Source organism: Cryptomeria japonica, chromosome 9 (genome assembly GCF_030272615.1).
Source record: "Cryptomeria japonica chromosome 9, Sugi_1.0, whole genome shotgun sequence".
Taxonomy (NCBI): domain Eukaryota; kingdom Viridiplantae; phylum Streptophyta; class Pinopsida; order Cupressales; family Cupressaceae; genus Cryptomeria; species Cryptomeria japonica.
This window is the reverse complement of record NC_081413.1, coordinates 218253897-218280895: the sequence shown is the minus strand read 5'-3', so window position 1 is coordinate 218280895 and position 26999 is coordinate 218253897. Positions and strand designations below refer to the sequence as shown.

General features: G+C 34.3%; 1 protein-coding gene across 1 annotated transcript in view; it reads left to right on the top strand.

Annotated features, from left to right (window-relative positions):
• Positions 1-2583: 2583 nt before the first annotated feature.
• Positions 2584-26999, top strand: part of LOC131044552 (putative pectate lyase 21) — a 35968-nt gene continuing 11552 nt past the window's right edge. Inside the window, exon 1 of the mRNA XM_057977904.2 lies at positions 2584-2979. Coding sequence (XP_057833887.1) covers positions 2584-2979 — 396 coding nt within the window. The remainder of the gene's footprint in view (positions 2980-26999) is intronic.

Sequence of the window (26999 nt, the reverse complement as noted above, 5' to 3'; positions counted from 1 at the left end):
GGTATGGCCTTATAGTTTAAATAAATCTTGAAAATTTGTTTGTTGTTTTGTTCCTTTGAAGATTGCATTATATTTGTATGAATTGTGTTGATCTAATTTGTTCAAATATGATTAAGTTGATGTGGTTTCATTGTCAAAGCTTTTAAATAATATTTTGATGCGTATTTTCGAGTAGATTTATTTTGAAAAGTTTCTTTAAACTTCCCTAGCTATTACTATTTATTTTCTAATAAAACATTAGAGTAGGAGTGTTAGAATAGAATTGTTATTTAAGTTATTATTGTAAATCTAAATCAAGAAACACAAAAAAAAATAAAAAATATAGAGATAGGAGCATTTTTGGTTTTATAAGTAAAGGCACTATATTTCTAGTCTGAAGAGTAAGGATACTAGCAATCCCCCTTGTTTACAATCACAAATGTTTACACTAATCTATCTTGCATGTCTATGGCCTAGCCTTTTGGAACCTTGGAGTGCATATTCCTCCACTTTTCAAGAGAGAGTGTCCGCGTATGGATCTCCTGCCGCTGGTCGTGCTAATACGATAATCAATAAGAACCAAGGCAATAAAGGTATTATTGATCTAATAATGAAATTCTTTAGTTTATGAAGTGTCTCCTTCATACATTTACATCTATATTTTAGTGGCATTAGGCAATAATCCTATTTTTGTTCTAAAAAATTACCAAATGTGAATTGTTCCATTCATTTAACTCTACTTTTAATAATAGTATTAATATTTTGTACCACCTTGTACATGTCAAATTCATGAATAGGTATATTCCACCAATTGGAGATACGATCTCTGAAACTAGGATCTAGCCATCCACATAATCTTGTATTTGAAGACATCTAAGGACTAGTATGCAAGGTAATCTTCTAGGATAGAAGTAGGGGCTTTTAATTAAAGGAAGTTCTTAAAGAAACTTGAAAAAAGAATAAAGTTACTAATTATGTCCTGGTTAGAATAAAATATAAACTATCTAATTTAACTTGGATAATGTGATCAACTTTCCTTTGATTTATACAAGTGAAAAGATAATCACGAATATCAATATCCATTAGCCTGATAAAATAGGATTGATTCTGGGTAGACAACTAAGAGGGGGGCAGGGTGAATCAGTTGTCTCACAAACATGCACAAATTAAACTTAATCTCAGATCTAATTATTAAGCATGAAAGTATAAATCAACAACACAACATGAACACACATAACACCAAGATTTTTGACGTAGAAACCTTGGTCAAGGGAAAAACCACAATGGGAACCTACCCACAATATGATAATACTTTGTTACAAGTATATAAAATATTATAATGGGAAATGCACATGCATTGAAGCACACTGCCTAGAGCTCAATACTCGAAAACAACAAAGGCTACAACCCAGGGAAGACTCACTATCTTACAAACACATTTAGATCACATCCAGAAGATCATGAACTGATAGAATAACATCTCTTAATGCCTTGTTAAAGTTCTGATTAAGCACAACTTCAATCTTCTCTGCCTCTGAAATATTAATACATTACTCGCTCATGCATTTGATTCTCATTCATACACATCACCTCTCCATACCACTACACTCAATTATAAAAGATATTACATATATATCTACATGACATCAACATTGAAAAATTTCAACAAGGTTGGATCAACACACATCACCTAATGAGAAAAAAGAGTTCAACCAGGATGGCGGAGCGAAAAGGAGCGGGAATCCCAAATTTCAAATTGGGGAATGGTGAAATTCCTAGGGAAGGTGGATTTCTTGGAGATTGCATTTTTTCTGGGATTGGAACTGGCAAATAGGCAGGAGGTCGGGCATCTCAAGGGTCAGAAGAGGACAAGGAAAAAGAAAAACTAGGAGAGGATAAAGATTCAAAACCCAGGGACCCACACGATAGAGGCAAAGGTAGAAAATGGTCTTCACTCTTTGGAGTGAATCCGCTGGCTAAATCTGGGCTTCCGAAAGTTACAAATATCTCAGACTCAACCTCTGGACTGGTTGTTATCTCTGTTACGGACAAAGTGGTTGATATGACTGTAGCTGGCTTATCCATGACTTTAGTGGGATGATTCTTTGGCTTTAGGCCTAACATCGATGATGTGAAGAATTTCATAAGGAGAAAATGGCTTGTAAAAGGGCAAGTGGATGTGGTAGCACTGCCACGAGGGTTTTTTTCCTTCACTTTTAACTCTGAAGAAGACATGAATAAAGCTCTCTACGAAGGCCCCTAGATGTTCGGCAAATCATCCTTGGCTCTTCAAAAATGGGCCCCGAACCTCGCCCTTGACGAGTCCTTCTTTGTTTCTGCGCCAGTTTTGATGCGTGTCCTGGGTCTCCCGCTAGAATATTGGAATGAGGAAGTTTTCAAGGGTATTGCGAAATCCTTTGGAGAACTCTTGACGGTTGATTCGATGACGATGGCAAAATCAAGGTTAGTCTTTGCTCGCATCTGCATAAATGTTAATCAAATGATGGATATGCCGCAATCCATAGAAATCATATCAAAACTTGGAAAATGGTCCCAAGCTATTGAATATGAATCTCTTATGTTTGCCTATTTCCATTGCAAAAAATGGGGCATTGGGCAAAATCATGTCCGCTCAAGAAAAGCAAGGAAAGCAAGACTAATAGCAATATCAAGAGCAAAAAGATTTGGCAAATGATAAATAATAAAGGAGACCCATCAACTGAGTGTAACCAAAATAAGGATGTAATGGATTTGGTGAATGAAGTCAAGAGGACTGGGAATAGCAGTAATGATAAACAAGATTGTGTCTACTCTAACAACCAACTAGAGAGCTCTAAAGAAGTAGAGCAAGGAATTGAGTTGAACAATAAAAATAACTCAGAGGATCAAGAGGTTGGAACTGTTAGTGAGGAGAAGGAAGAAACCATTCTGGACCAGGAGGTTGAATCAGCTAGTCAGGAGAAGGAAGAAACTATTCCAGCCTCTTCTTTCTCAAAATCGGTTGAGGAAAAATTTAATGAAGCTCAAGACCCTTCTGACAATGAGCCCTTATTGCTTTTAACTAATGGAAGCCCAAAGCCTCTTCTCTGTAAAACCCCCTCTCAAAGTGTGGATATGTTGGAAGAGAATCTCTGGATTCTCGGTTAGAGAGAAGGAAAAATGAACAAGGAGGAACTCAATTGAGGAATCTCAACCAAAAGAAAGAACAGGAAAAAGGCAGATGTTGGAAGTCAGAACAAAAAGCAGGGAAGGCCATCCCTAAAATATCAAAGGGAACAGGAAAGCTGGAAGAACCGTGCTGATGGAACACAATGTTCTATTGAGTCAGCTCTATCCCCAGTTAAAGTATGAAGATAATATCCTGGAATATCAGAGGGCTGAACGCCCCTCATAAGAAGGATGTGTTACGAAACATCACTAGAGATCATAAACCAGATGTGGTCCTCATTCAAGAAACCAAGATGTCTAAGGAAAAAGTTGAAAAGATTAGAATTTTCAAGGAAAATGTGGTCATAGGTTCTAACTCGGAGGGAGCTTTAGGGAGGAACTGTGATTTTTTTAAACCAAAAAACAATAAAAGGTAAGGAAATCATCTCTTCTTTTAATAGGAACTCTGTTCAGCTTGAACATATTAAGGACAACTTTGTTTGGGTGTTATCTAATGTCTATGCACCTAACACCAAAACCAGGAGAGTTAAATATTGGAAAAGCCTTGCAGCCGACAGACTCAAGTTTGTTGATCAAAGCTGGATTATTATGGGAGATTTCAATACTCCACTCAAAGAGGAAGAGAAGATGGGAGGTATCCCTTTACAACTTGATGGGAAACAAGACCTTATGGATTTCATAAATGATCAAGCTCTCATTGATGTGGATCTCTAGGGTATTAATTACACTTGGACCAATAGAAGAACTAGAGCTGATCTAATTCAAGTTAAGTTAGATAGATCTTTAATTTCTCCTGACCGGTTTTCCAAGTATGGTTGCTCCCTTTCTTCTGTTATCAAAATTGGGTCAGACCATTACACCATCTCCTTTACTGCCAACTCTTTTTCGGCCAAGAGAAACTTCCCTTTTAGATTTGAAAAAGCTTGGCTTTCCCATCCTTCTCTGGAAGCTCATATTGCTGAATGGTGGAATTTTGAAGTGGAGGGTATGGCTCTTTTTAGAATTGCCAAAAAGCTCAATATCCTTAAAGCCAAAATTAAAATCTGGAACAAACAGATTTTTGGGGATATATTCAAGAGTAAAATTCAAGTCAAAATTGAAATAAAGGAAGTTCAAGATAGAATCCAAGAGGCTAGGCTATCTGAAGATCTTAGGATGGCTGAAAATGCTCTTTTATCTAAATACCACACCATCATTTCTAATAAAGAGACGTTCTGGAGACAAAGATCTAGAGCCTTCTTTCTGAAGGAAGGCGATAAAAACACCCAGTTCTTTCACTTAACTGCTCTTAAGCATAGGGGAGCTAATAGAATATCCAGATTATCCTGCAATAAAGGCATCCTAACAGAGGATAGCGATATCAGGAATGAAGCTCTCGAGCATTTCAGCACCCTGCTAGGAGATGTGGATAACTTGGATTTCAGCAATCAAAACACCATTTTACAAGCTATTCCTTCTATCCTGACTGAAGCTAATAACAACCTTTTATCCTATATTCCCTCTAATCTAGAAATCAAAAAGGTAGTGTTCTCCTTTCAGGGTGATAAATCCCCTAGACCGGACGATTTCCTAATGTTTTTCTTCCAAAATTTTTGGCACATAGTGGAGGCTGACATCTGCAATGGTGTTAAAGAATTCTTTGGCTCTAGAAGACTCCTAAAGGAACTAAATGCCACCTTCATTGTCCTTATCCCCAAAATCCCCATAGTTGATTCTCTCAACAAGTTTAGACCTATTAGCTTGTGTAACTCTGTTTACAAGATTTTATCCAAGGTTCTGACTTCCAGGTTGTTGGAAATTCTTCCAAGGATTATCTCTGTTTAGTAGAATGACTTTGTCCCCGAAGATAGATTTTGGACTCCATTATATCTGTTCATCAAAATATCCACTCCCTGAAAGTGGCGAATAAGTAGGGCTTCTTCCTAAAGTTAGACATGGCTAAAGCTTTTGACATAGTGAATTGGCAGTTTCTCCTTGGATCATGAAAGCGTTTGGTTTTGGTGACAAAGGTATTCAGCTATGTTCTCAACTCATGGAAACTTCCTCCTTTGCTGTTATAGTCAATGGTTCCCCGTCCAGTTTCTTCAAAAGCTCTAGAGGTCTTAGACAGGGGGAGCCCATTTCCCCTATCCTATTCACTATTCTAGCTGAATGCCTGGGCAGATTTATTCTTAAAAATGTGGAAGATGGCAATCTTAAGGGTCTGAAACCTTCTTCTTCTAATGTTGTTTGTTCTCATGAACAATTCGTTGATGACTCTATTACCATGGGGGAAGCCACCATTTTGGAAGCTAAAAATATGAAGAATATTTTGAATACTTATGAATCTGCCTCTGGCCAAAAAATCAACTGGGATAAAAGCTCTTTGTTCTTCATCAATACCCCGGTCCAAAGGCAACTAAGGATTGGAAGAATTCTTGGCTGCAATATTTCTGAGCTTCCCTCTACTTATTTGGGGCTTCCTCTATGTCTCAAGCCTGAGGATTCCTTCTGGAATAAGCTGATAGATAGAATTAACTTGAAACTTGCTAGTTGGAAAGGGGTTGTCCTTAGTCAAGTGGGAAAAATTACTCTGCTCAAAGCCACTCTCCAAAATCTCCCTGTTTATGCTCTCATCTTGTTCAAAATCCCCACAAAGTTTGTGGAAGCCATTGAAAGAATCCAAAAAAAGTTCCTTTGGTCGGGGGTGGAAGTCAAAAATAGAATACCCCTTATTTCCTGCAATAAAATTTGCTCCCCTAAGGCCTCAGGTGGGTTGGGCTTAAGGAACATTGGTTCTATGAATAAAGCTTTATTAGCCAAACAAATATGGAGATTGAAAGAGGAGGAAAGAGAATGGAACTCAATCTAGAAAAACAAATACCTCTATATGCAACCTTCTGAGGAAGAATTCCTTGATAATTTTTCATTGTTGAAGGCTCGGCTATATGGAATGTTGTTCAATCTGCTAAAAGTTGGGCTACTATTGGTAGAACTTGGAACCTTGGGGATGGGAGGAGAATAAGATTTTGGGAAGATAGATGGATTGTGGATAAACCTCTGGAGGAAATTCCAATCCTTAAAGATTGGAAAGATTGGTTCAAAAGCAGGTTTGGTGAGCTGGACAGAGATTATTGGAGAAATGGGAACTGGATCGATTTTAGCCAGTAGTGTCCGGGGCTCAAGCCCCTTCAGATTGCTCTCTTTGCTAAAATCCCTAGAGACAACAAAGATGACAGATTGATATGGAGGGAAACCCTAGATGGGAAGTATTCGGTTTCCTCAGCTTTGGCTATTCATAATGATCTGGTGGAAGAAATTCCCATTTGGGCTAAAGTCTGGAACAAGAAGTTAGTTCCCAAGGTCAATATCTTCTTTTGGATTTTCATCCAAAACAAGGTTTTAACCTAGGACAACCTTCATAAAAGAGGTTTTATTTTTCCTAATAGGTGTTCTCTATGTTGCAGGGAAGAAGAGATGGCTTGCCATATTCTCAATCAATGCACTTTTAGTTAGGATATCTGGAAAATCATCTTAAGCAGGTGGAACCTAAGTTGTGTCTTCCCGAATTCCCTTGGGGATTCCTGGCAGCAATGGCAATGCCCTAATTCTAATCCTAAAATTGTGGAGACATGGAGACTTTCTCTGTCTATTGTTATCTAGAATATCTGGAAAGAGGGTAACAATAGGATTTTTAGGGATAAAAGGGCTATTCCTGAAGTGGTGGCAGATAAAACTTTTAGGAGTATTTTTGAATGCCTCTATGGCATGGATCATGGACCTACTGCTAAAGATGACTTCAAAGACAGGGGGAACCTCTCTACCACTACTACCAGTAAGGAGATAGGAAGAGAAGGTCTCGTCTGGTTTTTCCTCCTCAGGGGTGGATTAAGGCTAAGTTTGACGGGGCCTCTAAAGGGAATCTAGGTAAAGTTGGATATGGGGGCATTGTTAGGAATTTTGCTGGAAGTTGTTTAAAGGCGGTGGCTGGTCCTCTAGGGAATCAAACTAGCCATTTTGCCAAAGCCTCAGCTGCCCTGAACACCTTAATTATAGCCAAAAATCTTAATTATGATAAATTATGGCTTGAGGGAGATTCACTTAATATCATTAAGTGTTTAAAGGGGGAGTCAGAGCCTTCTTGGTCAATTGAAAATATCATCATGAAAGCTAGGGAGATCATTGCAAGTTTTAAAGAAATTATTATTCAACATGCCTTCAGAGAGAAAAATAGTGTAGCAGATTGTTTAGCGAATATAGGGGTTAACTCTGACTCCCAATCAATCTGGCACGAGGATGATCTCAATTTAAAAATTAAAGAGTTCCTTAGAAAGGACCATTATATGGGAAAAGAAGGACAGCTCAATCATGACAGGTAAAAAGAATAATTTATGCCTTGATGGAAAGGTCATCATTACTTGGCAAAGCGACAGATCTCCAACAATCATTAATAATTCACCGCACGCTTTGTGGGTAACCCGGTTCAAAATCTCAAGCATCACCGAGAAAGAAGGACTTAGTTTGTAGAGAAACAGAGCAAAATAGCCTAAATCCAAAGATGGGAGGAGACCTAAGGTGGGAGGAACCAGACAATACATCGACTTGGAAAGCGATGCCGAAAGTCTGGACGAAACTGGAAAAGGGTTATCTCACCAGCTTCATGGAGAAGCTCATGGACTATGACAAAGGTAGGGTAAACCTCGCCGTTTCCAAGATTTCTGAAAACTGGTCTAATGGCACCTTTAAAATTTATGGAGTTAAGTTTAAGCTAGACGTCGGGCTCATATCTACTATGACTGGCATGCCCCACACTGGGCTTAATTTCTTTCGAGACCTTAAAGTCTCCAACAACGCGGTCAATATGTTCCTGTGAAAAGAGAAAGAGAGGGTTAAAATTGGCAAAGCCACTAGGGGCTACTATGAAGCTACAAATATCAAGAAACTGTGGGGCTGGGTTCTAAATGCAATTATGGAATACATCACGGTTGAAGGCCATTTCTCCAGGGCCCACACCTACCACTTTGTTCTCTTTAACCATTTCAGACACGACAAAAAGGTATCCCTGCCCTACTACCTTTTTAGGTCCCTCTCCAAGTCCCTCAATAAACACAGGAATAACCCTTCTAGCCCGATTCTCCATTGCGGACTTTTACTACTCATCTATGAGCATTGCAAAACCCTCGCCCTGCTAGAAAATAAGAGGATTTTTGCCTCTCTAGGTAAGAGAAAGATGGAAGGAGGAGACTCCAGCAAGGAGAAGGCGTCCTCTAGCGAAAAAAGGAAAAGTTCCCCTGGGTTGGAAATAGAGGAAATTGAAAAGGAAAGCAGTGGAATGGAGATGGATGACTCAATGGTGAAGACAGCTGGAATGATGAGGAGCTAGGTAATGAGGAAGAAAGTGGTGATAATGAGTCTGGTCATGAAAGCCCTATCCTTAGTGATTGCCTTGGTAAGGACAATAGCCATCCGATGGAGGAAGTGGATTTCAAGGATAATGAGGAAACTGATGCGAATTCTGAGAGGGAAATGAATAAAGATTCTGAGAAGGACCTAACTAAGGACAGGGTTAGCGAGGATAAGGAAAATGCGGGTAAAGGGTTAATCTTGGATAACCTCAAGAAACTCTCTGAGTTGAGAATGGATTATGAAAGATAGACCTATGAGCTCCTAAAGAACCTGGAAAAAAAGGGGAAGAATACGGATGAGAAGAGGGAGGATGAAAATAGAGAGCAGATAAACTAGAAGCAGAACATGGAGGATAAGGTTAAATCGCTACAAGATGGGAGAGATGCGATGAAAAATCTGATGACCATTATCCCAAGTATCCTTTCTGTTGTCACTAAAAACCTAGAGGATATTGCTAAGGTCCTTGATCATACCTGCTCTCCAAAATTGGTTGTGGAACTTGACTTGGATGAAGAGACTATCCAGACTAGTAGCCGTGATGCTACTCCGGTGGGTGGCACTACGAAGAGGACCAGGGCTAGTGTCAAGAAAGTTGTGGTTGCTTCTACAAAGGATCTCCCTAATCTTAGGGATAACATCAAAGAGCTACATGAAATTAGCAACACCCTGACAAATGCCCCAGAAAAAATCAACTAGTATCTCTTCTGGATTTTGGATGGCCTACTGGCTTTGTGGGGCTTTTTCTGGTTTTCTTTGGTTTTCTGTTGGCTTTTCTCTGGACTGTTCCTTTTTGTATCTCGCCACTTTTGTTGTTTAAGTTCTGCTTGTTAAGGATTTCGGGGCCCCTTCAAAACCTACTTTTACCTTAATCAAAAACACACATCACCTAATTAAAAAATATAATCACACACGCTACAAAATCATATGCAAACCAAGCAATGTCAACTAAGACATAGCACAGACCCATATCACACTCCTCAAATACAAAACACTTCCAAGAATTATGCATCAAACATCCACAACACGTTACAAGCATTTGGTCGGCCAAAATAATGAAGAACACCAACACATCGAAGAAAATAATCAAACGCACACAACGATCAATGTAGACCACCAACACAAAAGGAACATGATCTAGAAACATCCACAAGCATCATGAATTACCACCACAACATCCACAACAACTCAAATTACAAGAATCACATCACCATTATACTAAACTTCAAGAACACTAACTCCAACGTCTATCAACCTAGAAAAAATTACTTGTGGAGCACTAAACAACGAACCATCTGAATTGAAGACATATATCAACGTCCCAAAACATTCCTCCAAATCCGCAAATCAATATATTAAAATGTAGAGAAATGCAAATCAAATTAATGACACTCTAAATAATTGAAAAACCTAGCAAAAACATAGATAGCCATAACTCACTCAAATCTTCATGTGGACCATTAAAAATTGCACTGAAACATCTAAACACAATCCTCTACAAACCCTTTAATCTGCAAACTCTAATAATCAACATGTTGAAAAAATCAACTTACTAACCTTCACTACAACACTGTCATAGATAGAGAAATATGTTGACATTGAAATGACAACATATCCCTTAGATATCATTAAACCACATATTTGCATAAATCTTACCAAACATCCAATATAGCCCAATAGAATTTAGAAAATTTATAAGATTAGATATGTTATCAATGTAATCAATTAATCCCTTGGGTTTCTCAAAGGGAAAAAGGGACAAATTAAAGTCCCCTACCACCATCCATAAACCATTCTTATTCATGATTATATGAGAAACCACATCATCCCACACCTCTTTTCTTGTGTTTATCATATTAAGGGAATATATATTAATAAGGTTCTGAGATCTAGTATGATACAAGAACCTCACTTCAAAGATACTTTTACAACATGTGAGATATAATCTTCAAAAAACTTTTTCGAGTTCTATATTATGACAATACCACTAGATGCCTCAAGAGCCTTAACAATGTAAAACTCAACATTTGGCCATATAAATTTATAAATAACTTGAAAAGTATTCACTATCATTTTAACTTCCTAAAGGAGAGTGATTTTTATTTTATTTTTAATAATACAATTCTTAAGAGAAAATAGTTTTCAAGCACTATTAATTCCTCCAGTATTCCAAGAAATGATCCTCATTTACTAAGCTTTCTGGAGAAATCCTCTATGGTATTTTTTCCATTCATTAGCTATTTATCTAGCTAAGTCTCTTTGTCTTATCTCTTTTTAAAAATGTTGACTAGCCTAAGTGTCAACTTCAATGTATCTATACCTTTTTCTCCTTCCTTTCTTTCTGGTCATAGACCATCCCTCCTAGTTAGGAGAGTTTTGAGTATCACTCTTATTTGTCCATGTCTCAAGTGAAAAGAATAAGTGATATTATAGTGGTGAGTGGAAATCCACAACCATTGGTGGTTTGGAAGAACTCCTTTATGGGTTTTTATTTGTAAGCAATTAGTTTGTAAAATATATACAACCAAAGCATCAACGGTGAAATTATCTTCTTTTATTCCATAATGGGGGAAGATCCTCACCTTAGGGACATTTGTTTGTTTGTCTGTTGTTTTCTTAATTAAAGATTTAGTGTTGTCAGTATTAGGAGTCCTTTTAAGAACTATATAAGTCATCTTTTTTGGGCTAGAGTTCTTACATACAATAGGATTCACTGATCTAAATGGGGAACTTATAATAGGAAAAATACCATCTTCAAACCTATCAACCTAAAAAATCATAGGTCCATTGATTTTTTGAGTTCTATTTCTTAGGGGCTTCACATACAATGATTAAATGGCCCACCCTAGAGTTTTTTTTGATAAAATACCATACTATTTTTTACATAATTAGTTGGGTCCATTTTCCAAACTAGAATCGAGAATGATGGAATTCAGAAGGGTTTCGTGGATGTATATATTAAAACAAAAATGAGCAAAAAAATCATAGATTTAGCCTTTGTGATATTGTCAAATGAGATAAAATGTTCAAAATAATTATAAATTCATATTAGGACTTATTCATCCCAAAACTTTAGTGGGAGGCCTAGGAGTCTTACCAAAATAGGGTGTATTTTGTTCCAGTCTATTATGAGGGTGAAACTTGACTTCCATCTATAGAGAGAAAATTTATGTTTTTCAAAGATCCATAGTAATGAGAACTAAAAGGATATTTTCCTTCACAATTAATTCAAAAAGGAAGAGACTTCCATCCATCATGTTGACTATAATGCTTCCTTTTAGTGTCATTTGCCCACTATCCATTAGCTAATCACATCAATGGTAGGATAGAAGGAGAAAAAAAAATCACCAAGGAAATTTTCATTTAAGAGACAATCCTTTCCAAAGTAGAGTTAGGAATATTAATAGAAATTCCTTCAACACTCATGAGAAGCTCAAGGATAGTAGCACCAATAAGGTGTTCACCATGAGAATCACCTAAAATAACATTTTTATAATCATTGAGATTTGGAACCTCAATATGATTCATGAGATCTCGAGGGGTGTCCAAGGTAGATTAAATAGAAAATTGTACTAGGGAAGCATCAAGAAGGGGTATAGGGGTCCCCTGATTTGTCTGGCTTCATGTACAATCAAGATTCAAACTTGTGTTGTTTGGGATGGAGCAGAGTGCTAAAAACATTTCCACATTGATTTGTTTGTTTCGGTACTAAATATAAAGGATTTTAGGGCCCCTCAAAAAGTTATTTTACTATCTTAATAAAAACCAATTCAAGGTAAATTTCAACAATCGCTGGGATTACCCTCTTCTCAAGATTTATCTCTAGCTAAATTATCACATTTATCAACACTAATTAAATTTAGGAAATAATCATAATAATATAGAGTAAGAGGATTCCCATTATCATGTGGTTTCAAACATACCATCTAATATATCCACACATACCTAGGTAATAAATCATAATGTTTGTTCTCTTCTCTTTTGACATGATTGACTAATGCATTTTCAAACCTAATAGAGAGGCTCCTAGTTTCCTAAATATAAGCATTAGGACACTAGTGTGCTGCATTTTCATTGTTATTATTGTTAAGGAGATACACTAACAACATGCATTTAGTTAAAAATAATTCTAAAGAACATCATGATCTAAGAAAAACTAAAAACCATTCTAAATAGCTAATCATAAATGGTGTTAAAATTGATCCCTATATACTTTGCACTACAAAATAGAGAATCATCTTCAGAATTTTTTCTTTTAAAGCTACTTCTATCCCTAGAAATGTTTCTTCTAGATGTAGTATTTGAATTAATATTTATCCAAGGACTAAGCTTAGAGAAAATCACACTAGAAAAATCAATACTACTAATAGTTGGAAGTGGAGAATCCTTACAAAGAACCCAAAATTTAGAATAAGTTATATCACATTGGCATGTCCAATAGTTTCACAAAAATAGAAAAATGAAGCACCTACCACAATTCTAAACAACTGCTATAGAGAAATGTTGGAGGAATATGAAATACCAATCCACCCAATATTTCCACTATATATTTTAGAACCACAAAATCTATGAATCGAATTTAGAATGGAATTTTACAGTTATTTTTATTCCATCTCTTAGTAAGATCTACAATATTCTAATTAAGTATTTTCCTTGTAAAAACATCAAATGACACAACACTAGGAGCCAACAAATCTCCAACTCAAATGTGCTGAACCATGGTGTTTCCCCAAGGTTAAACCCACTTATCTTGCTACCCCATTTGGAATTATATAAATATATTAAGATATTGCCCTCAATTAAAGATAGAACTAAATTAGAAATGCATTAAGACATGTATATTTCACCACAGTAATCTTGATTTCCAATTTCTTTTGTTCTTAATTTTATTTTTAAATTTTAAGATAATTTATTTGAAAACTTATAAAAATCTATATTTATTTAAAATTGATAGTTTATAAATGATTTCAGACTATTTCATTACTAAAAATTTGAAATCAGAGGTTTAGAATTGATTTAGGAAATACGAAGAACATGTTTTCCGTGAGGACGGTAGATATACGAAATATTGGATTGAGAGGTTCAAAGTTGAGTTGTATGATAGTGCTAGATGATTTTTTAAAGGAATCCTAAAGTAAGTGGAATGATAATATTAATAAACCCATCTCAGTGAGTGAATAAACTTGAAAGATATTGCACTGAGGGGAAACAGAAAAGAAAAATAAAGAAGGGATATGAATGGCATCTATCAATGATTTTTTAGATGATTTTGATGTCAAAGTGAACATTCATTGAACTAATAGAGGATGAAAAAATAAATTTTATGTAGAATGTAGGTATAATATTTGTAGTTGGAAATATGATATGGATAATAAGTTGCATCTTAAATTTTACACAATGGAAAAGAATGTTGGTAAATTATGATGAGCCCTAGGAAGGAATTTAATCCAATTTTGCAAATGCATCTTCCTTTCCTTACTTTAACCTCACTTCACCCAAAATTTGGGCATAAATCATTGAATAATGTTGCTTGATTATGTTGAGACATAATTGTAATGCTTAAATGAATATCTATGATAAAGAGTTTCAATTAGTAGGCTTAAACTAACATTTGGCTATTCATAAATATAACTTTAGATCATAATAGTGATCTAGAGATATTTTAAAAGCATATAGAGGATTCTTTTGACCTATCAATGCACACTCCAAGAATTTTGTAGAATGAAAACATTATTAATTGCTCTTGAATGAATGGATGTAGTGAGGATGGAGGGAACCAGTAAGTAGAAATTCTATTGAAAGGCTCTAGAAAAACCTTGCCATCTTTTATTCCACATCAAGCCTTTTTTCTATTAAAGAAAACTGTCACTTTCAGTCTATTACAAATAACTCCAAAATATTTAATTCATTGTAAAGAGATACATAATTAGTGTTGCGGTATGTATCTCTTGAGAAAATTGCATGATTTATCTCATATTTAAAAAATATGTAATCAATGTAGTTTTTAGTTTAACTTATGTATGATTTGTTTAATCAACATTTGGCTTCACACTCTGTGATCCATCATTGGGATAATAGATCTAGGTAAAGGAGTCAAAAGATGGGTTTTTCTTTTTTTCTTTTTTTTTTTGCAAATTGCTACCTAGGGGTAGCTACCTTTCTATTAATTCAAAAAAAAAGATACATCTTAGTCACAAAAACTTAACAACGGGGTCTTGATAGGATTAATACCAACTTGGGCTCTCCCAATCTATTCAAGGGGAAACAAATACCCATTCGCAAACATCATGTATTCATATGTTTCCAGATTATTCCTCCCTAATCCCTCTCTCAGACTCATTATGGTGTCATACATGTGTCCATTCTTAAGAATCTCCTTGACTCAAAACATTTTTGTGATTAAAATGGTGAATTCTATAGAATTCAGCTCTCCCAAGGCCACTAGTGCTTGCTCCCTATATTGTTCATCCACCATACACTTAATGGCCTTCTCCATATCTCCATGAGTCCCCATTTTTTTGCCAATGGTATAGATGAAACATTCCAATGGGGAAGACTTGTGGACATGACTTCCTTGTAGCACTCATTCCCCTATGATTTCCTTGACCACTCCTACTATATCTCCATCTAATAGAAAAAATTTCTTCATCTATTCGTCCACCAAGTCCTAATCACTATGACACTCAACTCCCTAAACGAGAACCACCTCTCCCACCATCGCTTCTCCTCTTCGATATCTTCTTCTAATTCATCTCTTAGAATAACTTTATAGGCATGAATAACCAAAACATTCTATCTATTCCTATGAATTTCCCAAAATAAGAAGGATGTGCCTTATCTTCCCCGATGTCAATTGTCATGCATCCCAATTCAAAAATAGGTACTCATATCTTATCTCACCATCTTCAAACATCTATCTAATAGTTACCAATTCCAAGAATCATTGGTAATGATTGCTATTTCCCTCTAATCTATGGTGTGATTAGAAAGGAAATTCGCTACCAATTTGGCCTCTCTATATGTGTGTTTTAAGATATACTCCTCACAATTTTTTAGAATCTCACAAATAGCCTCAACCCACATCCTTGACTTCCAACTTGGAGCTTTTCTTGTCATTATAGCATGGATCACATTCAAAGAACTCCTTCTATATCCAACTTTTTCAAAATTTTCTCTCTGCTCAACAACATTCCCCTCGATATAGTGGTGAATTTTGAGTCATTGGTTGTACACTCTAACAAATTTGATTGACCCTACCCATACCAATTGACCAGAGTCGTCTGTAACAATGAACTTGACTCTCGAGAGTCTCGTATTTTCGCAAGAGGCACTGTCAAAATTTAATTTTAGATGGCCTCTTGGGGGTAAACTCCAATGAGAACATACATTCAAACTCCTATGTTTTGTATCTTTCACAGGGGTGAGCTCATAATGTTGGTTGCCAATTTTTCAGACATCTTGATTTTTGCTGAAATCATACATTTTTTAGAAATATAATGATTTAAGCTTTAAGAGGTCCCATTTGAAGTAATTAATTGAAGAGAGTTAGATTAAAGGCTCTTAGATCAAAATTTCTTGCATAGAAACTCTTTACTTCTAAATCATACTTGCAATGGAGTCTCCTTTGCATCCATCAAATGCTGATAAAAATCCAATTTTACATTAGCTTTTGGAGAGTCAAATGAATTCATTTAGAATTGATTTTTTTAAATTATTTATTCCTTATTATAAGCTTTCCAAATAGTATAATTTTTAATATATTTTTATTTTATTTCTTATGAATGTAGGTTTTTCATCGAACGTGAACTTCTTTGTTCAATGCATTGGGAAAAATTGTAAACTAATTCAAAAAAATTATGAAAAATATTTATGCACTAGGTATTCTTCTTTCTAACAAAAAAAATAAAATTGAATTTTGATATATATATAGAACAAGTTATGTGTTCAAACATACACCTATATCTAAATTATAATCAGTCGAACTTCAAAACTTACTAAAATGAAAAATATTTAACATATCACTATCAAACCAACTACATACCCTGTGTATTGATGTTAAAAACCCAAATTCAAAAGAATTAAGTTTTAATCATTTATAGAAAAAAATTTAAGCATTTTGGGATGCACATCACTCTTAAAAAATGTTGTTTGTTGTAAACACTACTTTTTGAGGGAGATGGAAAAAAAATTTTAAATAATTATTCAAAAAAATTTGAAAAAAATAGATCTAGAATCTACAAACAATATGTTACAAATCACTAGTTTACATCATCTTCAAATTCTTAATGGTTTAAAATTTATAGGTGTCAAAACGTGGGAACCAATATTGTGAGTTCACCCATAGTTCTTAGGTTAGCAACAATGAATTCATCTTGAATAGTAAATCTCAAGCCACCAAGATATCTAGCCACTTTTTCAACTTCATCTTCATCTCTTCCTACCCTTATGCTTAACTTATAAAACTCATCAGTGTATATCCTCACATCTAAGTCCTTTTGCTTTAAACTTTGCAATCTCTTAAATAATTGAAAACATATATGGACTTGCAAGCCCCAATTTCATCATTCTATCACCTATCAATATTCTTATCTACACTACTATCCATGCAAAGGCTTTGACCTTTGGAAGAATATTTGGATTCAAACACAAGCCCAGATTCCACTCACATTCCTCCCCATAACCCCATATGACACTATATCCCAATATAGGAGTGTAGTTTCCAAATTTTCCAACACACCAAAATCTTTCATCATCACCTTCCAAAATTATTTGTCTCTTTGCTAATTCTCCTCCAGAATAGCCTTTATCTCCCCATCTAACATACCCATATCTTTCCATTTGAAGGATACAAGGCCATTGTCTTTTTCTATAACCATGTACTCCATTACTTTACTCTCCATATCAGAGTTGAAACTACTCGGGATCTTTCCATACTTGGAAGTTTTATGATTGCTCTATAGCCATTCCAAGAATCTAACTAGAAATATTCTTTACCTCCATCTTTAATTCTCCACAATAAATGGTCTATTATTTCCGATCATGAGAATCCTCTCCTGTGAATCCTCATCTAAATATTTCTACCTTAGTACTTTACTCCAAAATGTTTCTAGTTCTTTAAATGTGTGTCAAACCAATTTTTATACCAATGCTTTATTTTGGGTACTCACATCCCTAATGCATTAATACCCGACCAAACTTTTTCTCTTTTTAATGTTGTTATTTTCCTACTACTCGTGCATCTACCATTATCAAAAACAAAAATGGAGACAAAGGATCTCCTTTACACGGTCCTCTCCCTCCTTGGAAGAAACTGCATGGAAGACCAGTAAAGAGAATAGAGTACCTTGGTGATGAAATACAAATAAAACTCAACTCCACCAAGTGATTGCAAAAGCCAAATTTCTTCATGAATAACATTAAGAATCTTCATTGCATGTGGTCATATATTCTTTCTTAACGTCTTATTTTAGGATCATGCTTCTCAAATTTTCTTTCTTAATTGAATGAAGAATTTCATGCACAATACCATTTGCTATATTCCGACTTGGAACAAACCCTATTTGTTTGGACGATATTGTATTTGGGAGAATTTATTTTAATCTATTAGCCACAACTTTTACCACTATCTTATATATCGTATTACATAATGAAATAGGATGATAGTCAAAGAATCATGTACCTCTTGTTTTTTAGGAATCAATGCAATGTTGGTGTTGTAGATCTATTTGAGCATCAACCTCCATTTTCTAAACTCTTCTACCATTGCCAAAATGTCTTTATCCATAGTCATCCGACATCTTTGGAAAATGAATGCAGTAAACCCATCTAACCTTGGAGCCTTGTCTAGATTCAACTGAACTGTAGCATCTTTTACTTCTTCTAGGGAGGTATGCATCATCAACATTTGATTGTCATCATCTGACACTAGTATAGGTGTCTCATTTATGAGATTACAATTAAGGGCTTCCGCATTCTCTTCCCTACCAAGAAGGCCTCTGAAAAACTTGACCCCTTCTTCATATACTCCTATCTCCTCAGTGATAAACCCACTATCAATATTTGCTATCTATGCGATTCTATTCTATCCTCTTTTCATCTTCATGAAATTATGAAAAAAAATTGTGTTTCAATCTCCTTCCTTAAGCAATTCTCCCTTGATTTGGATTTGTAGTCTCAATCTTCTCTTGCTAGTATTTCTTCATACTCCTTCATTAATTATTTCTTAGATTACAAATTCCTCTTGGGACGTGCCTTCTTGGATGACACATTCACTCAATTGCTCCAATTCTCCTTCCATTCTCTTTTTTTCTTTGAACACATTTTTTAAAACTGTTATGTTCCAAGTCTTTAAATTTTCTTTAAATAGTTGTAACTTTTTCCAAAAAATGAAATCGTCATGCCTAGCTAATATTACTCAACTCCAACCACCAACTAGAAATAATATCTGCCGATCTGAGCCATCTAAACCACATCTTCTCAAACTTTAATTGGCTTCTCCCTAGGCGGACTTCTTTAATGATACTCAATTCCACTAGGAAATGATCTGATAGGAATAGGCTTGATCAAATTCCTTGGGATCATGGCTTCTCTCAACCATTCTTCTATCATAAAAAACATGTCCGGTCTTTCTGCTATGTTTGAAAAGCCTAACCTCATATTGGTCCATATATACTTCCCATTTGAAAGAATAATATCTGATAGTCCAGCCGAAGTGACAAATTAATAAAAAACAATTTGTGTCTACATCATTCTACCCAATCCACGAACTTTATCACTTCGATTTTCTCCACAATTCTTGTTTCCCTATTGTTTTAGACAGACCATATACATTATAAAGGATGAATTTTAATTAAAAAAAAAAGCTTTTGACCTCACATTTTATCCAATTTTTATTTCAGGACAGTATCGAAACTGATAGGTTATTGGGTTTCCATAATATACATAAACATCTTGAGACGCCAAGTGCCCCATGTACATATGCCAACCAACCATAAATATACTTTACAAAGTCCTCTTCATTTTTTGTTGATAATTATGTTTCTTACAATACTATAATATCAATTAATTGACTATCAATTTGTTGCTTAATCATGCACCTTCTATTAGAAGCATTTAAGCCCCTAACATTCCAAGTAAGAATATTCATTACCCTCCAAAGGAGGATTTGCCACCCTTGGATCTCACAAGGTATGTTCTAATGGTATTATTTTTCCTTCTCATTCTTGAGTTTGGAGGTGCTTCTTTAGAAGAATTTGCCACCGCCTGGCTGATGGTCCTTGGTTCGATAATATATAATTCATCTTCCTCTTCTTTCCACATAATCATAGGAATATCCACCAAATTTTGAGGCATTATTGAAGACTCATACAACTATGTTTCCTCTCAAACCATTTCTATATTCTCTTGGGAACATTCTCCTTCCTCCTGACTCGTCCCAACAACAATAGCCTTATTTTTGTCCGCTTCTAAATCTACTTTTTCCTTTGGCTCTACCAGAATGTTTATATCATCTATTGAAATATTCCTATACTTTTTTCTCCAAATTTTATTAACTAGTATTCTGCAACTATCAACATTGTGATTCCTTCTCCTACATCTAATGCAAAAATAAAATCTCCCTCTCCTTTTCAATCTTTTGTATGCAACACCCAGCGGAGGTCAAGAATTTCATTTCCTTTAGAACTGAAGTTATTATCAAAATTTTTATTCGAGCATGATGAATCCGATCACTATTGCCCATATCTATCTCTAAATTTTTTCCTATTCTATTCCCAATCTTCCTCAAGCAATCTTCCTTCACTGTATAATTCAAAAGGATGATTATACAAACGCACCTATAATGGTTTTTCCTCGGGGTTAAGGGCAGTTGGATCAAAGTTTCACACCCACCTCTGTATTTATATGTAATTATCTCCAAATCTCCATGGTACTCTTTCTATAATAAGAGATGCACTACAGCATAGTTCCTTTCAGCTGCCAAATGTTGGCAGGACGGATATTGGCATGATGCTCTTTGTATGTCTCAGATTGTATGTTTCAATTAGAGGATGCTAGATTTTTTTAGTGGAATGGATAAATTTTTCATTGGCTTTCGAGACTCTGGTCTTGGATTTTTATCACCCATTTCATGGAGCACTATAGCTCAACCAAAAGTTTGTTTCATCAAGTGTATATTTTTTCTCGCCTTCTATTAGATAACTCCTAGCTATTGAACATTGATATGCTTTCAGGATAGAGGATTTTTGTTCAAATTTATCAATTATTTAAGAAAAGTTGAGTTTGGGATAGGCATGTATTTGTTTACAGCACCCTAATCACATACCCGCTCCACTTGTAATGGGATCATTACCCATGGTTTGAAAGGTAACATCAAAATTTCATGGCAGCCAACTTTTTCATTATGTGATGATAAACCCCACCCAAGAAAATAAAGGTAAGAGGTTAAATGTTATCTAGTATTTGTTTGTGTTTGACTATCATACATACATGGTTCTGTTGTCTTTGATATGGAACTGAAATGGCCTCTATTTTGGTTTTTTTCTTCATAGCATTGTCTGTTGATGGAGAATACGACAACAATGATTCCTACATTCAATACAATACGACTACAAGGCTAGTGGAAGGAAAAATCAATGTGCATTTGGTTCCTCATAGTCATGCTCAAAACTATTGATCAGTACTATAATGGATCCAATAACAGTATTCACGTCTTTAATTCAATCCAAATTAATTTCATTATAATTCTTCTGCGTTCACATAGAGAATGTTGTCCATGGAATCTTAAATTAAGATGTTATGGAGAGTTTATTTAAAATTACATAATCAAAATAAGACATCCCCAAGTAAACAGATTGTCATTTGGAACAGAGACCATTTTGGTTTAAAAGATTGTATTTCTCTCTATCTTGACAGAAGTTTGATTGTGGATGGTAAATAGTAGAAGAAGTCTTTTTCATGACTTGGGAAACTAAATGTTAATTTATCAATTAATTGGGATTTAATAGAGGAAAATTTAAAAAATTTAAGAAAGCTGAAAATTTCATACTGCAAAGATACAAATCACTAGCTATGTTAGGCATCAAATTTTTATTTAGAATTTTCGCAGTGGTATACCAATAAAAATAGTAGTACATTAATGATACTATGTAGTGGGACACGGCTACAAAAAGACGCTTTGAACATTTCTTTTTTCACCTAGTCAGGCCAAAGTTGTCTTTGCCTCTATCCCTGGAATGTCCACTTCTGGTGTGATCATGATTGCAGAATCCTACCGCTACTTTTAATTTGCTCCAATTGCAAAAAGTAGAATGAGAAAAAAAAATTCAGAAGTTTTCTAACAAAAAAATCAATTGAATAGTGTTTGCATTGTGCAAAAGCCTTGTGAAAACCTTACTCTATAGGAGAAACAAGAGAAACTGAGAAATTTAGAAAATATGACAGAAAACTCAAGTAAAATAAATTTGCAATAAAAAAAAATTACTATTACGGATGAAGTGTTGCATATGCTACATATCAGTTTGCCCAAATAATGGCACTGCCCAAATTGAAGTTAAGATCACCAAACAAAGATGTGAGGGTGGCTGACATGATTTTTCCCAATGAATTTGAATTCCAAAATTAATGTATTTGATCAATCTACTGCCAGCTATAGGTCAATTTGCTAAAGAAAAGTGTTAGATAGATACAATATATACCTTTACCAGCAAATCAAAATGCAAACACCTCTTTTTTTGAGGGTGCAGACTCGCCAGCCATGCCAACAACAAGTGCAGAGTTCATTTGAAGAGATCCAGGAACAAATTTTTCTACTTTCTCTGGAGATTTTGGGTTATGTTTATCAGCCCTCTAGTTGAAAACACGACTATCACTTGAAAATAAATTGATTCCTAGATTTACACAGTTTCTAGAGGAAGATGGTCTTCTGAATTTTTGTAAATCACCAAAGAAAATGACAATTTCAAAATAAATTAGCATTGGATTTAAACAGAACATACGTAATTATCTAGAGGTCTAAATTGAAACAAATGTGTTGACTATGTCCGCAAACAGTTCCACACACGAGAATCCCATCATATGTGAACATGTGAACCTGGACATGAATGTAACTACATATGGCCACCAAATGGCTTATATATATATATAGTTTTAGTCTCTGGATAATTTCCCTAATCAAATAGCTATGTCCACTGCCCTAATTAGGTTTGAAACAAATTTGAAACCAAATTTAAAAAATAAAAAAAGGCTATAAACAAAATCATAATTACTAACTTGTGAATAAAACCCGAAGTAGAATGGTCATGGACATGAGTACAATGTTGCAATGGTGTGCTTGGTGAATGAACTATGAATGAGTTTTGAGTAGATGTAGAGGGCTTTTCATGCCTCCCACTTTACCTATCAATGCAAATAATCTTTCTTTCCTTCACAGACGCGGAGGCTTATACAGGGATCATTATTTTCCACGGTAGCAGGGAAGTTGTACCTACAATAAATTCTAAATTATAGGCACTCTACAATTGTGGTTCCGGAATTGTCTTCCCGTTCTTACTTAAAAACTAGAAAAAATCCTGCAAGTAGAGGTCTTTCAACAGCAAAACATCAGCAAGCTACATAAAAAGAGACAATTTTCTATGTTTCATTAAATAAAAATCTTGGAAAATACTTGAACCCTAAACAATAAAAAGCATCTCATGGAAGCAAAGCCTCACCTGGAAAATCAACATATGAAATCTTTGAAAAATTTTCTATCATGGGCTCAAGTAGCCGAATGGCGATAGATTCTCACTATCAAGGTAATATGCATTCTCAATATGCAAGGAATCTGCCATGGCACATCTATTTGGAAAATGTGGATACATAAAGAAGATACGTGGACTCTGTATAAGGTGCATGTAAAAATGTGGAAGCATAGACCACAATGTATCTACACTAGCTCCTACAATATGGTCACAGATTGTATTGCTTTCAAAACATTAGTATGCATGGCTCTCTTCTCAAGAGAAGAAAATATGGTAAATAGCACCAATTTAATAAGATATAGTGGGGTCATTTTCTACTTCATTTAAGATTTTCAGTTGGCATATCACTTCGAAATATCCATTCTTAAAATAAATTTTACATCAATTTTTTGGTATAACTTGAAGGGATCTCCAAACCCTCACAAAACACTGTTCATAAGGTTTTTAATAAAAAGTAACAGTAGACAACAAACTCTCAACAGATCAATAGAAAACAATCAGCAAACAGCTTACCCAACCAGGTGGGTCAAATACCTCTAGTTACTGGCTTTAAAAGTTCAAGCTCTTTTCTTTTTAATTGTAATAAAATCATTTGGAAAAGCTTTAAAAGTGAGTACTTTGTACGCAACATGGTTGTTTATTTTTAATAAACTAATCTACATGCCACTGAAGTAGTATGCTAGTCATTTTTCAATTGGTGAATTGTTTATCACTGGCAAATTTTCATCATATTCGTATTGGTGGACTTGGGAGTGATAGCTTTGGTGATGTTTAGTTTATTTTTCTTATTTATAAGGGTCTTCATACAAATAATTTTGTGGAGGATCTTGCCATTTTGTATGTTATGGAGGATAGTTATGTTCTCCGTTGGAAAAGGATTGTTTGTGAATCTAGTGTTCAAGTGGTGGTGACTTTACTAAATGGGCAGTGGCTAGATGATGATAGTTGGCACTTAGCTTTGGTTATTAGACATAATCTTTGGTTGTGTGGCTCCTTGAAATATATTACTTTTAGTCACATTCCTAGGGAATGGAATGGAGTAGTAGATTGTTTGGCTGAATAGACTAATGATCAAATGCAAAGTTAGAATATTGTGGATAGGGAACAATTACCTCCAAAATTGTTTCATATGTTGGATCACTTAGTAGAAAATGACAGAGTTGTGTAATTCTCTTTCTCTGTTGGAGGGTTGGCCCTTCTTGCTTTGTATCTCTTTTTGTGATTGAATAAATTTTTACCCCTCTTTCAATTAAAATCAAATACATGATAAATTGTAGTAAATCTTATGCATAGAGTCATTATAAGCAATTTTCTATTGTTCTAAACTACACTTTTGTAAAGAGAAATGTCATAAAATCTTAGATGCATGTTTTAATTTATAGGCATATTCTTATATATCATTAAAATATCACAAAGAATGAGAATCACTTAAGTATAATACCATGTTAATTATAGAGATAGCTATTGTGATAATCACAATTTAATTTGAGTTGTGGTGTGAATGACTCAAAATTGATCTCAATCATTTGAAAATCATGTAGAGATTTTACAACACCATTTTACAATTTATAAGGTCTGATCAAATTTAAATTTATATAGATATAATTAAAACTTTTAATTAATCATGTACATATTTTAAACTCCTTTTTTTTTTTCTTCTATGCCTAATGCTTACCTGCTACTTAGAATTCTATTGTGTAATGATCCATTAACAACTATAAGAATTAGAATCTTAGCAAAACACAAATTAAATTTTCTTTTCAATTTTATCATTTAACTCTTATTTAAATTTACCTATCTAATTTTATTGGTATAGATGATATTGAGTAGTGAAATGCCTATGTTTTAGGTATCTATATTTTATGATACTTTTTATTTATTTACTTTCATCGTTACATAATATAGATCATATTAAAAACTATTGTGTCGAGTCTTTGATAAACTTGAGTCACGACCATAAGCACAATTACATTATTTTTTGTAGTTTCTAATCCATAAGAGATGTCAAGTAGTAGCTAATTTCTTAAAAGTGGTAAAAGATGTTCATTGAAACATAGAAACACAATGTCATAATTTGGTAATGTTTGTGATCCATTAGATCAAGTTCTCAACGTTATGATTTATATCATCTATAAATGAACAAGGAAATACCTTATGGGAATATTGTAATGAGTTGTATGATAGTGCTAGATGATTTTTTAAAGGAATCCTAAAGTAGTTGAAATGATAATATTAATAAACCCATCTCAGTGAGTGATTAAACTTAAAAGATATTGCATTGAGGGGAAACGGAAAAGAAAAATAAAGAAGGGATATGAGCGGCATCTATCAATGATTTTTTAGATCATTTTGATGTCAAAGTGCCCATTCATTGAACTAATAGAGGATGAAAAAAAAAAATTTCATGTAGAATGTAGGTATAATATTTGTAGTTGGAAATATGATATGGATAATAAGCTGCATCTTAAATTTGACACCATGGAAAAGAATGGTGGTAAATTATGATGAGCTCTAAGAAGGAATTTAATCCGATTTTGCAAATGCATCTTCCTTTCCGTACTTTAACCTTACTCCACCCAAAATTTGGGCATAAATCATTGAATAATGTTGCTTAATTATGTTGAGACATAATTCTAATGCTTAAATGAATATCTATGATAAAGAGTTCCAATTAGTAGGCTTAAACTAACATTTGGCTATTCATAAATATAACTTTAGATCATAATAGTGTTCTAGAGATATTTTAAAAGGATGTAGAGGATTCTTTTGACGTATCAATGCACACTCCAAAAATTTTGTAGAATGAAAACACTATTATTCACTCTTGAATGAATGGATGTAGTGAGGATGGAGGGAACCACTAAGTAGAAATTCTATTGAAAGGCTCTAGAAACAACTTGCCATCTTTTATTCCACATCAAGCCTTTTTTCTATTAAAGAAAACTATCACTTTTAGTCAATTACAAATAACTCCTAAAGATGTAATTTATGGTAAAGAGATACATAATTAGTGTTGTGGTATGTATCTCTTGAAAAAATTGCATAAAAAATATGTAATCAATGTAATTTTTAGTTTAACTTTTGTATGATTTGTTTAATCAACATTTGGCTTCACACTATATGATCCATCATTGGGATAATAGATCTAGATAAAGGAGTCAAAAAATAGGTTTTTTTTTTCTTGTGTTTTGCAAATTGATACCTAGGGGTAGGTACCTTTCTATTAATTCGAAAAAAAAGATACATCTTAGTCACAAAAAGATAACAACGGAGTCCCAATAGCATCAATAACAACCTGAGGTCTCTCAATATATTCAAGGGGAAACAAATACCCATTCTCAAACATCATGTATTCATATGTTTCCAGTATAGAACTAAATTAGAAATGCATTAAGACATGTATATTTCACCACAGTAATCTTGATTTCCAATTTCTTCTGTTCTTAATTTTATTTTTAAATTTTAAGATAATTTATTTGAAAACTTATAAAAATCTATATTTATTTAAAATTGATATTTTAAAAATGATTTCAGACTATTTCATTACTAAAAATTTGAAATCAGAGGTTTAGAATTGATTTAGGAAATACGAAGAACATGTTTTCCATGAGGAGGGCAGATATACGAAATATTGGATTGAGAGGTTCAAAGTTGAGTTGTATGATAGTGCTAGATGATTTTTTAAAGGAATCCTAAAGTAAGTGGAATGATAATATTAATAAACCCATCTCA